Source organism: Daphnia pulex, chromosome 3, assembly GCF_021134715.1.
Source record: "Daphnia pulex isolate KAP4 chromosome 3, ASM2113471v1".
Classification (NCBI taxonomy): Eukaryota; Metazoa; Arthropoda; class Branchiopoda; order Diplostraca; family Daphniidae; genus Daphnia; species Daphnia pulex.
In genome coordinates, this window is record NC_060019.1 from 4,445,514 (window position 1) to 4,459,234 (window position 13,721).

General features: G+C 37.5%; 2 protein-coding genes across 3 annotated transcripts; both read left to right on the plus strand.

Moving 5' to 3' along the window:
• The first annotated feature begins 499 nt into the window (after positions 1-499).
• LOC124189708 (DNA replication licensing factor mcm2-like) lies at positions 500-4,672 on the plus strand. Its single transcript, XM_046582150.1, has 15 exons — positions 500-728; positions 800-1,080; positions 1,155-1,318; positions 1,380-1,471; positions 1,535-1,709; positions 1,775-2,046; positions 2,119-2,259; positions 2,338-2,718; positions 2,789-3,094; positions 3,166-3,330; positions 3,397-3,546; positions 3,612-3,788; positions 3,894-4,076; positions 4,167-4,322; positions 4,396-4,672. The coding sequence occupies exons 1-15, from the start codon at positions 723-725 to the stop codon at positions 4,504-4,506; spliced, it is 2,760 nt and encodes a 919-aa protein (XP_046438106.1). The 5' UTR covers positions 500-722; the 3' UTR covers positions 4,507-4,672.
• Positions 4,673-5,076: 404 nt separating this feature from the next.
• Positions 5,077-11,646, plus strand: LOC124189710 (solute carrier family 13 member 5-like). 2 transcript variants are annotated; one of them, XM_046582151.1, is made up of 17 exons: positions 5,077-5,467; positions 6,336-6,485; positions 6,577-6,598; positions 6,772-6,865; positions 6,953-7,025; positions 7,104-7,145; positions 7,255-7,424; positions 7,687-7,821; positions 9,510-9,632; positions 9,824-10,009; positions 10,084-10,181; positions 10,278-10,364; positions 10,424-10,565; positions 11,021-11,072; positions 11,142-11,197; positions 11,261-11,342; positions 11,403-11,646. In XM_046582151.1, exons 1-17 carry the CDS (start codon positions 5,345-5,347, stop codon positions 11,574-11,576), a joined length of 1,809 nt encoding a protein of 602 aa, XP_046438107.1. In that variant the 5' UTR covers positions 5,077-5,344; the 3' UTR covers positions 11,577-11,646. The 2 variants fall into 2 exon arrangements, with proteins under 2 accessions (XP_046438107.1, XP_046438108.1); XM_046582152.1 differs by lacking the exons at positions 6,336-6,485; positions 6,577-6,598 and having other exon boundaries at positions 5,338-5,467.
• The last annotated feature ends 2,075 nt before the right edge of the window (positions 11,647-13,721 follow it).

Consider the following 13,721-nt stretch of genomic DNA (forward strand, 5'->3'; position numbering starts at 1 on the left):
GCGACGGGTCAAACCCCCGGGCCCGCGGGCTAACCCGAGCGGTGGCGCCATCTAGTAGTCACATAGAGAAGCTCGTTATTCTCTATGCCTGCGGCCTCAAAATATTGCCGCCAAATGCTCTACGATAATTTCGTAGCATGAAAAGTAGGATAAGTGGTAGAAAAGGGCGTTCAGGGGTGTTCAGAAGACAGAATTGATGTGTCACTGTTGGAAGAAGAAGATAATTAAGAAATTTAGGGAATTTTTTAAAGTTTGTAAAAAAAAAGTGTGTTTGACCCGATTTTTTACCCGGGCCGTTACCCAGCCGGTAAAATTTTTTTGACCCATGGGTTGGCCCGGGCCAAACCCGTTCACTCAGTTGGCCCAACCCGCTCCGACCCGCGGAAGAAGAAAAACCCGTCTAAAAAACCCATTAAAAAAAAACCCGCTAAAAACGTCCCGGGCCACAGCCCTAGAGCTGCTTCCAGTTTGTTTGAGCGGTGAGCGCAAAATATGGCAATCAGGAAATGACAACACAGCATGTATTCCCGCCAAATTTCTTTATCCACTATTCTCTTCTCCTTTGAGGCTATCTGTTGCTTCTCTACATCTGGTGATTGGACCTGTCTATTTGATCCTCGCCGTTAAGTTGTTTGTTCCTTTAACTTGTCGAGGTTTTTACTTCATCCCGAATTTTGTTGTAGTATCCCGTCTCCCGTGCTCTGTGATAATTGCCACGAATCATGTCGGTAAGTGTCGGAAATTCTTTTGAATCCCCACACTGTATACTACTGGTGATCAACTTCTTGATAATTGACAGGATTATAACATAGCTTCACCCCCACCAATGAGTGAATCATCTTTGGAGCCTGCCACTCCATCCAGCCGTAGAGCAGGAAGAAGAGTTAGGCCCCAGTCACGAGCCTCTGCTACAAGTGTTGAAACTGGAATTACTAATGCAGGAGCAGCTGGCTCGGTTGCCGATGATGAACTACCAGAATTTGATGATGAACAGGATTTGGGTGGAGATGATGATGACAATGCAGTTTTGGAAGAGGATGAAGATGAAGGAGAGGAGCTTTTTGGCGATAACATGGAGGCGTAAGGATTCATTTGACATGACAATTCATGCTTTAGTTGTATTTTCTTTTTCAAATGCTAATGTCTTGTAACAGAGATTATCGGGCCATTCCTGCTCTGGATCGTTATGATGGAGGAGAGCTGGATGAATCTGATTATGATGCTATCTCTGAGTCAGGTCGTAGAGAAGCAGAAAGAGCAATGCGAAAAAGAGATCAAGACATGGGTGTTGGAGACATGCGAAGAGGATTGTTCTATGGCAAGTTTTTGGCATTTTGAAAAATGTCTTGACAATAATTTAAATGAATTGTTTCGTTTAGATGAGAGTGATGATGATGATGAGAGCCGTCCGGCAAGAAAACGACGATTGGCCGAACGTGCTGCTGAAGGAATGGAAGTGCAAGATGATCAGGTGTGAAGATACATTGTTTTACATTTAGAGATCTTGGCTGAATTCTGATTTATATTTTTATAGGCAATTGAATCTATTGAAAATTTGGAAGACATGCAAGGCTATTCAGTAAGTGAATGGGTGTCACTTCTTGCTCCGCGGATGGAGATCCTCAACCGTTTCAAGAACTTTTTGCGAACTTACACAGATTCAAAAGGCAACGCGATATTTAAAGAGAAAATTCGGCACATGTGTGAAGGTTTGTGATAAATTGCTAAAAGTAAAATATCTTTTAAAACTTGCATTATTTTCTGCCGGTTCCAGAAAACAAAAGTAGCTTTGAACTAGATTATAACAAGCTTGCATCTGAAGAGCATGTGTTGGCTTACTTTTTACCTGAAGCACCACTCGAAATGCTGGCCATCTTTGACGAAGCTACTAAGGATATTGTACTGGCGATGTTTCCACAATATGAACGAATTTCTAAGGAAATTCATGTTCGGATTACTGATCTACCTCTGGTGGAAGACATCCGTTCGTTGCGGCAGTTACATTTGAACCAACTAGTCCGTACTCACGGCGTCGTCACTGCACAGGTAAATTTTTCGCCCTGTTATAAAATTTGTCTTAAAATTCGGGGATTAGTTCCAACTATTTGTTTCTTCAAGACGGGAGTTTTGCCACAGCTTTCAATCGTCAAGTACGACTGTAACAAATGCTCATATGTTTTGGGACCTTTCTCTCAATCACAAAACAATGAAGTGAAACCAACGTCCTGTCCAGAGTGTCAGAGTACTGGCCCCTTCCAGGTAAGACCCGAGTTGTAATTTTTGTAAATTTCTTAATTGCAACCCTTAATGTGCAACTTTTTCAACTTCATTTTCTAGATCAATATGGAGCAAACAGTATATCAAAACTATCAGAGAGTTACAGTCCAAGAAGCTCCTGGTAAAGTGGTTGCTGGTCGTCTTCCACGAGCAAAGGACGCAATCTTATTGGGAGATTTGTGTGATACCTGCAAACCTGGTGATGAAATAGAACTTACTGGCGTCTACACCAACAACTATGATGGGTCGCTAAACACTGCCCAGGGATTCCCTGTATTTGCTACTGTTCTGTTGGCCAATCATATTGCCAAAAAGGACGGAGATGCATCGACTCGTTCTTTAACTGACGAGGACGTCAAAGCAATTATGAGTCTCAGCAAAGACGAACGCCTTGCTGAACGTATTGTCGCCAGCATTGGACCCTCGATCTACGGTCACAACGTAAATACGTCTTCTCCATTGGTTACATTTCTAGAAAAGCATTAAAGTCAAAAATTCTTTATTCTTACAGGATATTAAAAGAGCTCTTGCCTTAGCTTTATTTGGAGGGGAATCTAAGAATCCCGGTCAGAAACATCAGGTGCGTGGTGATATCAACGTGTTGCTTTGCGGTGATCCTGGTACCGCGAAATCTCAGTTTCTGAAGTACGTGGAGAAGATTGCTCCACGAGCCGTTTTTACAACTGGCCAAGGTGCTTCAGCTGTCGGTTTGACAGCTTATGTCCAGCGTTCACCCGTAACGCGTGAGTGGACATTAGAGGCCGGCGCCCTTGTTTTAGCCGATAAAGGTTTCTGTCTCATCGACGAGTTTGATAAAGTATGCTAATTGTTTCTTTTTAAAATTATATATTGATGTCACTTCTGATTCCATTTTATTTTTCTGGCTAGATGAATGACCAAGATCGTACTTCTATTCACGAAGCTATGGAGCAGCAAAGTATTTCCATTTCAAAGGCTGGTATCGTAACTTCTTTGCAGGCTCGCTGCTCTGTCATGGCCGCAGCCAATCCGTTAGGTGGACGCTACGATCCGTCTATTACTTTTTCCGAAAACGTAACAAATTATTTAACGATAATTCTGTTCGAATTCAGTGTCATTCATTGCTATCTATTTTTGTAGGTTGATTTGACAGAACCTATTTTATCCCGTTTCGATATCCTCTGCGTTGTACGTGACACTGTTGATGCCGTCCAGGATGAATATCTTGCCCGCTTCGTCGTCAACTCGCATATTCGGCACCACCCAAATGAAAATGTGTCAGATCATCAAGTACATTGCTTCATCTATTCAAATTTTTCCATCAGAAATTTTTAACTCGATTTCTCTCCATCCAGGAGGAAAGCGCTCCCGTTGACATCAACGATACGAACCTTGCGGGAGTAGACAAAATTCCTCAAGATCTTCTCCGAAAATATATCACATATGCTCGTGAAAAGATCCATCCAAAGTTACATCAAATCGATCAAGATAAGATCGCTCGTATGTACAGCGATCTTCGAAGAGAGTCGATGGTAAGTTTTCTAAATTCATCTTCAATTTCAGTTACTGCAATTGTTAAGGTTGAACCTAATGTTTCGTTTTACTGTAATTTGTGTCTTGATTTCATCGCTGCGTAGGCTACTGGCAGCATTCCTATCACTGTTCGCCACATAGAAAGTATGATTCGAATGGCAGAAGCACACGCTAAGCTCCACTTACGTGAATATGTTATCGATGACGATGTTAACATGGCCATTCGGGTCATGCTGGAATCCTTCATCGATACCCAAAAATATTCGGTCATGAGAACAATGCGAAAAGTAAGTCGTTTTTTCTTCTCTTTATTTTTTGAAATTCTAAACTATCCCACGAACTCACGATGACATGTACGTATCTTCCCTTATTTATAGACGTTTGCCCGTTATCTGGCCTACAAAAGAGACAACAACGAATTGCTCTTCTTTCTTCTTCGCCAGTTGGTACATGAACAGACAGTTTATTTGCGCAACCGTTTCGACAGTGAGCCAGACACAGTAGAGGTTCTAGAATCTGACCTCGTTGATCGGGTATGAATTAATTGAAATCATTATCTCCATGTAAAAAATATTCGACTTATTTGTTCATTTTTTAAATTTGAAGGCTCGCCAGATCAACATACTTAATCTCAAGCCATTTTATGACAGTGAGATTTTCAAAGTAAATCGGTTTACTCATGATGCGAAGAAGAAAATGATCATTCAGACACTTTGAGAAGAGAAGCATGTAAAACGATTTTGCAAAATTAATGGTGTCAAGCAATTTGCCCTCGAGTGTAGATATAATTATGTCAAATTGCAAGTTTCGCGCGTTTTCTTTACCCTCTAACAGAGCGTGTTTCTGGCCAGCATTCATGAAATAATACATCGCTCTCTTTATAGTCTTCTTTTTTTTGTAACATTACCAATATTCACGGGACACAACGGGACTTGGATTCATGCTATATGACTGGAGCGATGCCTGGGGAAGTTACGAAGATGGCTTACGGCAAACTGATTGTGGTATAAACTGGTATGAAACCGATGCAAAATAAACCTGGATGCATCAATTTTTGGTTTTTCCAATGTGTAGTTCTGGGGAATTTTGTGTTGAAATTTGCCGGCTTGTTTAAGAGTGGTAGTGTGCTTCTAGAGTGTGCTCGAATTTATAACGAGTTTCATGAAGTTATTGCAATGGTTCAGCTACATAACTAAAAAGACAACATCACTAAAAACCAGTTTCTAAAAAAAAAAAACATTATAATGTGAAAGGAAAGTAGGTAAATTGATATTTAGAAAACTTTGAAATTGTATAGATCAGCAGTCCAGAATATAACTTGGAGCATACAGTGTAGTACCAGATACAGTGGTACACGGAGAGATATGTGGCAGTTGGGATTGAGAAGTCTTCGGCGGAGGTCACAAATACCACTCTCCCATTTCCTCACTCATATCTTTAGTTTTTTCTTCTCACGGAATTCTGTGTGACATCCTGTTGTCTAAAAATTTTAAATCAAACTGAAACTGGTTTTCTGTTAAGTTTTTTCCTCCAAAAGCCACCTGTGGTGATCGAAATGGGATTAATCGAAACAATACGCTTTCGCATTATTCCCTCTTTGTCTTCTAACTGGAAAACGTACGTGTTGGTCCTTCTGCCGTTAATCCTTCTGCCATTACCAGTGCTAGGCAATGGAAAGGTAAGTGGTACTTGAGACAATATTTAACTGTGAAGCATATGAATTTATTCACTTACATTACTGGAATCTTAAGCAAACTTCGCGCAACGCTGCAGCCAAAAATAGTAGCTATTGTCCGCTATTGCCCTCGGGAACTCAAAAGCATGTAAATTATTATGTCATAAAAATATTGTCGTTTTTATATATGACTGTAGTAATTATGACTTAAAAGTTGACCGTTGCCAGTGGTCAACAAAATTTGTCTCAATCAGAAAGCGCAGAAACTGGTTTTGATAAAAGAAAACTCGTTCTGCCGGAAACGAGTGGATGTCAGCATTTCATATAGTCTACGCGCTATCCAGATTAAGAACTCCTGCTCTTTGTATAGTATTTTGCAAACGAAAGAACACGAAGGTTAGACTACTTGCCTAAAGCGATTTGGAAAAATAAAACTTACTAATATATATTTTCATTACTGAAAAGTTTTAAAATTATTTAATATGGATGAACGGGAAATTAAAGAACTGAAGTACAGTTCAAAAGCTTTAATGGATTGTTCGACCTTGAAGGTGGAATGCACTCGCATTCTAAGACTCAGTTAATGTATTCTAGGCCTACTCTGGGCCTACTTCCATTCGTAAGAGTTAGAGCATGATTCATTCCCGTCCCTTCAGTCCTTCACCACTATTTTCTATTTTCGTTACTATCCCAAAATAAAAAAAGGAAATCCGAAGGAAATACAAAAATACATAGAACTATCAATTAATTTTGGTTTTGACTGTTTAATGATATACGATTTAAGTGGTCCATCGTGTATATTTTTTATTTAGTCAATTGTAGATGAATTCAACTAGTTTAAAGATAAGAACGAATATTTTAATCTGTATAGGAAGCACGAACAGGCTATGTAATCATCATAATGGCCATTTACTGGATGACTGAAGCTTTACCTGTACCCATCACGAGTTTGCTTCCAGTTGTTCTGTTCCCTCTGCTAGGCATAATGGATACTGGAAAAGTTTGCACAGCTTACATGAAAGTAGGAATTGCAAATATACACGAAATAAATCGCGTCAAGCTAGATATTTAATGCAACAATACAATTTTAAAATTTCGTTTTACGCTTCTAGGAAACAAACATGATGTTTATAGGTATGTTCAAATTACGCATTCAATATAATTATTGATCAGCAATACCCAATCATTTATAGTTTATACTATTATAAAAGTAGTATATATATATATATGGTGTATATATTGGTACACTTCAGTAGCCTATTTGCATTGCTTGCTGTTTCTTTTATTTATTTATATTTGGCTCATAGGAGGCTTGATGGTTGCTCTGGCTATTGAACACTGCAATTTACATAAGAGAACGGCCCTAAGGGTTTTGTTGCTTGTTGGCGCTAGCCCTCGATGGTTTGGATAGTTTTGATATACTGAACTTCTTTCAAGAATTACACTTCTAAATAAGAATTAAATTGATATTATTGGTTCAAAATATAGGTTGATGTTAGGTTTCATGTTGGTGACAATGTTTCTTTCTATGTGGATTTCGAACACAGCTACTACTGCCATGGTAGGCTTGTATATATACTCTTTTGAGAAAACCCAAATACGACGACAAAAACGCAAAATATTTTTATTTATTAACTAGATGGTTCCGATCGTTGAAGCTGTCATTGAAGAACTGTTTAAGGTTTTCTTATTTTTTCCTGAAATACATAAATTTCTTTAATCAGTTAGAGTAAGTAAATCAACAAGAGGATGGCAATAATCGCATGGTACACGTTTTTTTTAACATGAAGGAAAATGAAGGATTCCGAGAGTCGCCAGTTACTTCGTTTGAGAATACATCAGTCGACACGAATCTTAGTTCCGAAAATGTTGATTGTTGCATCGATACTGTTGGTTCTATAGATTCCGTCGCTGATGTAGGTAAAAGTTGCCTAGAACTGACACCTTCTGGCCGTAGGAGGTCGGTAGTATATACATAAATGCGCTTCATCTTCAAGCCTAATTCACTGCAATCACTTATGCTCTTATTTTACAAATTACAAGTTGTTACTAGTTACATTAGAAGAATTAGAAAAATTTCAACTAACAGCAAAAAAACTGGCTCAATTGGACTAAACTAAAAAATATTGGACTAATTCGATTTCATTTACTTTATACTAGCAGTTGTAATTGGGAAGAATTACGAGATGTTGTATAACATGTTTTACTTTCTCATGAAACAGCACACATAATCCAGAACACAAGAAGAAAATCCGCAGCGGTGTATTCATGTCGATTGCATACGCTTCTAATATTGGAGGAACTGGGTCTCTGATTGGATCGGGTCCACAGTTGGCTCTAAAAGGAATATTGAATGAGTGAGTCGTTGATCTTTGCAATAGCCAATAGGATATGCTAAGATGTTACAGAATAGTTGATAGTTTTAAAATAGGATATGCTCGGATATGCTAAGATGTTACAGAATAGTTGATAGTTTTAAACAATGGATTGTTTTATTAGAACATATTGCAAATAATGTTTTTTATTGCAAAAAAAAGTATTAATTGTTAAGCGAGTTCTGTTAATACTAATTACTAAAGAATAATAATTGGTACAGTACCCTCATGAAGTTTGGAAACACGGCGAGTGTTTCCGCGCTTCTAACACGGAGGCTTACGGGCCAAAGTGTCTCCTATTTTTACGCGATAACTCACGTTTGAGTTATCGCAAAGCAAATCTAAAAAAATTCTCTCGCTGAGGAAAGAATTACCTTTCACCATGATTTTTTGTAAATCACGGTGAATAGTAGTTTAGCCAAGTCCTAGATATAAAGTTTGGAAACATCGGCTCATTCGCCATATGTTTCCAAGCTAAAATGTATGTTACTTTAAGAATTCTAAAAAATTCAAATATGTCAATTATTACTTGAAACTTGCACAAATGGTAGACGACATAGTCGTGTACAGTATGGTTCAAAAAAATCCGAACAACCTAAAAGCCACCTATCAGTCATGCGGGAACTATGTTTGGCTTTTTGTTCCTAATTTTGGGGGCTAAGAACAAAGCGAAAGGTGGGAAGAAGGGAAAAGGAGTAATAGGCTCATTTAGCCACCGGTCATGCCTTTCCCCCAAAAAAAATCATGAATGAAACCAGTCTGGAATTTCCTTTGCGGGTAAAAACGAATAACCGCATTTCAATAGCCTTAGGCCTTAGGCCCTAGGCTCACTGTCAATATTTCGACAAGTGACAAGAAAAGAAAAAAGCTGTCCAAATCATGCACCATAAAGCGGGAAAAATTCAAAGTTATCGTAATGTTGCTTTGAAATTTTTTTTGGGGGAAAGGCATGACCGGTGGCTAAATGAGCCTATTACTCCTTTTTCCTTCTTCCCACCTTTCGCTTTGTTCCTAGCCCCCCAAAATTAGTACCAAAAGTGAAACATAGTTTCCCGCAATGTGGGTAGGTGGCTTTCAAAATAAAATCGGTGTTCGGATTTTTTTGGACCATACTGTACATTTGGACAAAGTTTCAAATTTTTTAAATGAAACGCTGATTTTTGCCAATTTTTTAAAGAAAAGATGCCGATTAATTTTCGTGGCGCAGGGACGAAATCCTAGCCCGGGGGAAGAATAGAGGGAAGAGAATAAAGGAGAACAAAGAGGTCCGGCGGTTTTCCATCTTCTATTCTTTCCGGGGCAGGATACGCTCCACGCGACGTGAGAAGAAAAATCAACATTTAATTTAAAAAATCGACAAAAATCAGCGTTTCATTAAAAAAATTTGAAACTTTGTCCAAATGTACACGACTATGTCGTCTACCGTTTGTAATTTGAGGATTAGTTAAAAACAACCCATACTAACCCTCGAGTTTTTCAAATAGTGCTGAAAAGTCGAGTCAATCATTTGAGAACGGATGAAATCTAAAATTTCCTTTAAATACGAAACTAAAAAAACAACGCCTTTTTTTTTAAATTAGTGAATACTGAAACACCCTAGCTTACTTCACATCAAACTTTTGTTATATTTCAAGTACATTCCTGTGAAATAAATAATAATTTTTGCATAGGTTATATGGGCCTGCTCCTGGATTAAACTTTGCTTCGTGGATGGCTTTTAATATTCCAGGAATGCTTATCAATACCTTCCTGGCATGGATTTGGCTTCAATATCTGTTTATTGGATTTAAACGGTAAATATCGGTAAATATAGTATTAGGGATACATCTTGGATAAAGACTGACGGGTGTGGCACGAAGACTTCTGCTGCCTTCGACACCGGCTACAGGTGTCGTTTTCTCATCTGCAATACAGCACCCACGACCTAATGTTCATTTTCAAGTTACCTTTTTTCTGCTTTATAAAACCTTCGTTTCTTTCGTAGAACAACAACCGACGAAGATGGAAAAACAAAAGTCGTTAAAAATTTGATTAAAAAAAAGTACGAAGAATTGGGTCCAATGACCTTTCACGAAATTGCGACTCTGATTCTATTCATTGTGTGCGTTTTTCTTTGGTTTTTTCGCGATCCACAGTTCATCACTGGATGGTCGGAATATTTACACGCAGTGTAATTAACATAAACACTTAAATATTAAGGAGAATGATAGTTTTGACAATTTTTTACCTTTTATCATTCGGCAGAGAAGTAGACGATGCGACTGCGGTAATGACAATCGTTATGTTTCTTTTTATTATACCAGCAAAGCCAAAGATTTGGTGGTTCCGGAATGTAGGAGAAGGTGGCGTATTTTTTAAATGATTATTACAAATTCTAGGCATTAGTCAGTTTTTTATCACGTACATTTATTTATTTTTTATAAATTCATTTTTTTTAGTGACTCAATTTTCCGAATCTTGTTCCGCACTTTTGGAATGGAAGTACGTACAAGACAAACTACCTTGGGGAGTCGTCCTTCTTCTAGGTAATATTATAAACGTTATGTAAAATTGTAACGAAAATAAATAGTTTTGATTGATTAAGGTGGTGGTTTTGCCATTTCTGATGCGTCCAAAATATCCGGACTTTCTACTTGGCTTGGAGCTCAGCTTTCTGTTTTGAGTGTCCTACCTCCGTTCATCATTATGTTGACCATTTGTATAATGACTGCCGCCGTAACTGAAGTGTAACAAAATAATCTTAATTTGATAAAATGTTACGTTATGATTTAACAAGCCGCCCACCACTCATTAAGACCGTTAAGGGAGTTTTGATTTTTCGGAAATCATCGTTAGGGATTTTAAAAATAAACAAATAGTTGGGCTTTGTTCAAAAGTTTTCGCTAAGTGGTTTTGGTGAAAACCACAATCTTCTAGCTATTGTAGTATGGGGTAGCCAAAATTTTGATTTTTTTCGGTTTTTGTTGACGCAATTGACGAGAAAACTGCCACCCCTAAAAATAGTTCGATTGTTTTAAAATGATGGGATAGCCCGCTGTCTCAATGAGTGGTGGACGGCTTGGTAAAGAACATATTGCTTATATATTTACTAACAAATTTGATCATATTAACGGGTTGGTTTCCAATCCCTCAATAAAACTTTAATGCAATGATCGATTAATAAACTAGTAATACATTTTAGGGCGTCTAACACGGCTACGGCAAATATCCTTTTGCCCATTCTATCTGAAATGGCAAGTATTATATGTAAAAATCATCCATTTTCATAAAAAAGTAAATATTTTTCACGAATCTTTAAACAGGCCAATACCATACAAGTAAACCCTCTTTTTCTTATGCTACCTGCTACAGTCACATGGTAAATAATCTATTTATAATTTACTGAAGTTTTCTGCTTTTACTAAATGCCTGCTTGATTTAGTTCTTATGCGTTCATGTTACCAGTCGCCACTCCTCCTAATGCAATCGTTTTCGCTGCAGGAAAAATGAATCAAGTAGATATGGTAACTGACAATTTTTAAATACATTTTAAGACCAATTTACACGAACGGCAACTATTACAGATGAAAACAGGATTTTTCATGAACATTATATGTGTCTTCACCATTTGTGTGTTGACAGTAAGCTATGGCAGTTTTATGTTTGGATTCGAAAAGTTTCCAGAATGGGCGCTTACAAAGCTTATTATGAATGATACAATGACCCAAATGATTCTTCGTTCAAACCATACTTTATAATAACTATTGTTAGACCTGATTAAATAATTGGCATGGTTTTATTGATAATAAAATCTGGTTTTCTCTTGTATTTTTACAACAACGAAATCCAAAAACAAAAGTTTACAATTTGACCCAACCATATTCCTTTTGGAAGATCGATTTCGACCTAATCAACTTGACATTAAAACTTTATATTTATACAGTACCTACACAAAGTTTGGAAACACGGCAAGTGTTTCCGCGCTTCTAACACGGCGGCTTACGGGCCAAAGTGTCTCCCTTTTTTACGCGATAACTCAAAGCAAATTTAAAAAAATCTTCTTGGTGAGGAAAGAATTTTCTTTCACCATGATTTTTTGTAGATTTTAGTGAATTGAAGTTTATCCGCAAAAGACTAGATATAAAGTTTGGAAACATCGGCGCGCTCGCCATATGTTTCCAAGCTAAAGTGTATACTACTTTAAAAATCATAAAAAATTCAAATATATCAATAATTTCTTGAAACTTGCACAAACGGTATGACATAGTCGTCTACATTTGGACAAAGTTTCAAATTTTTTAAATTAAACGCTGATTTTTGCCGGAAACACTCGCCGTGTTTCCAAACTTTGTGTAGGTACTGTACGTAAAAATTTAAATGAATGAATACTCTAATTATATCTGTAAATAGTTTATCAATATTTTCTGTTAGTACCCAGGTAGCAAATTTGATGTAGTTTTAATACTTTTGACAATGAAGTATTTAGGACAAAAGAAAAGTGAAAATTGGACATCGTTTAGACACCAACCTTGTCCTCCAAACGAAGTTCGTTTGAACATACAAAAAATGACATAACTTTATGCTATAATTCAGGCTCAAAAAATGCTAGCACAACAAGTTCTTGTGTTAAGTAATCAAAATGTAAGTTAATTTAGCACTTCAATATTATGAAGAAAGTAGGGTTTGGCTGTTTGCAACAGCTCATTTTATCAGATGCCTTTTTTCATTGCTTTTAATTGTTGCTGTCGAGGGCTGAGCGTTTAGAAGAATGTTCTGTGAAATTAGAAATCACTTGAGCTGCGATATTATGGTGACACATAGCAGTATCAGGACGTGAGCTAGTCACGCTCATACAGAAGAAGATGTTCTCAGTTTGAAAATATAATTCACTCCGTTTAAACGGTCAGAGTTTGTGATTAATTCTTCAGATGCCATGAAGATTTCATGTTGTCCCTGTTTTGAATCAGAACCAGCCGGTCCTGATGGTAGTTTATAAAGGTCACTCATTAGCCAAGATATTCACCATCTGTGTTACGCTCCCTATTGGTGTCACCGATATCCGCTTCACTCTTGATGGCACTGGGCCCACAATGACGCTTGCTACCATCACGTACACCTGGCCTCAATTTATGTTCGACATTGAAGGTTTATTTGCATCTGCCATAAAAAAAACTATGACAGTCGACCACCTTAAGATCATAGCCTTCAAATTGGAACTAGAAACAATAAAATATAGAAAGAAAACTCCAGCTCTATGGAGATCTCTCTGCCTATTCCTGTCAAAACTGATCCGAACACTGTTAAGTATAAGTTGTTTAAAGGGACAGATGGCGTAATAGTATTAATGTCGTACATTTTAACACATTATGTTTATATCTCCACACCCCCACCCCTAAAAAGATTCCAAAACACAGGAAAATAACCATAATTTTTGAATTTTTTTTTAAGACTACTAGATGGCTGCAATGTGTTTACCCTTGTAGAGAAAAAAACAGAGAAAGAGTGAGCAAATCAGATTCAATTTTTAACACGATGGGGATTCAATTCCGTTTGGTTTCCTGAAATATAGTAGGTTTCGACCTTCCAAAGCTCCCCCTCCGTTTCTGTGATTCTGTCTCTTTCGTGCTCTTTCTGAGAGAAGACTTACTAACCACATAACCAGCATTATTTATTTCTTGCACGGCGACAACATCAACAAGGTTATCGTCTTCTGAAACCAGTGAGTCACCTTTTATACAATTCGATAATTTAAATTAAGGAATGAGACTGTAATATAACATAGGTGTAATTTATTACCGTGAAACTGATCGTGCGTTAGAACATAAGATAATCGAATTCTCTTCATTTGTGGTTCTGATAACTCTTCTCCAACTGAAGGAGTAACAGTTTCTTGTGGTGCCTTA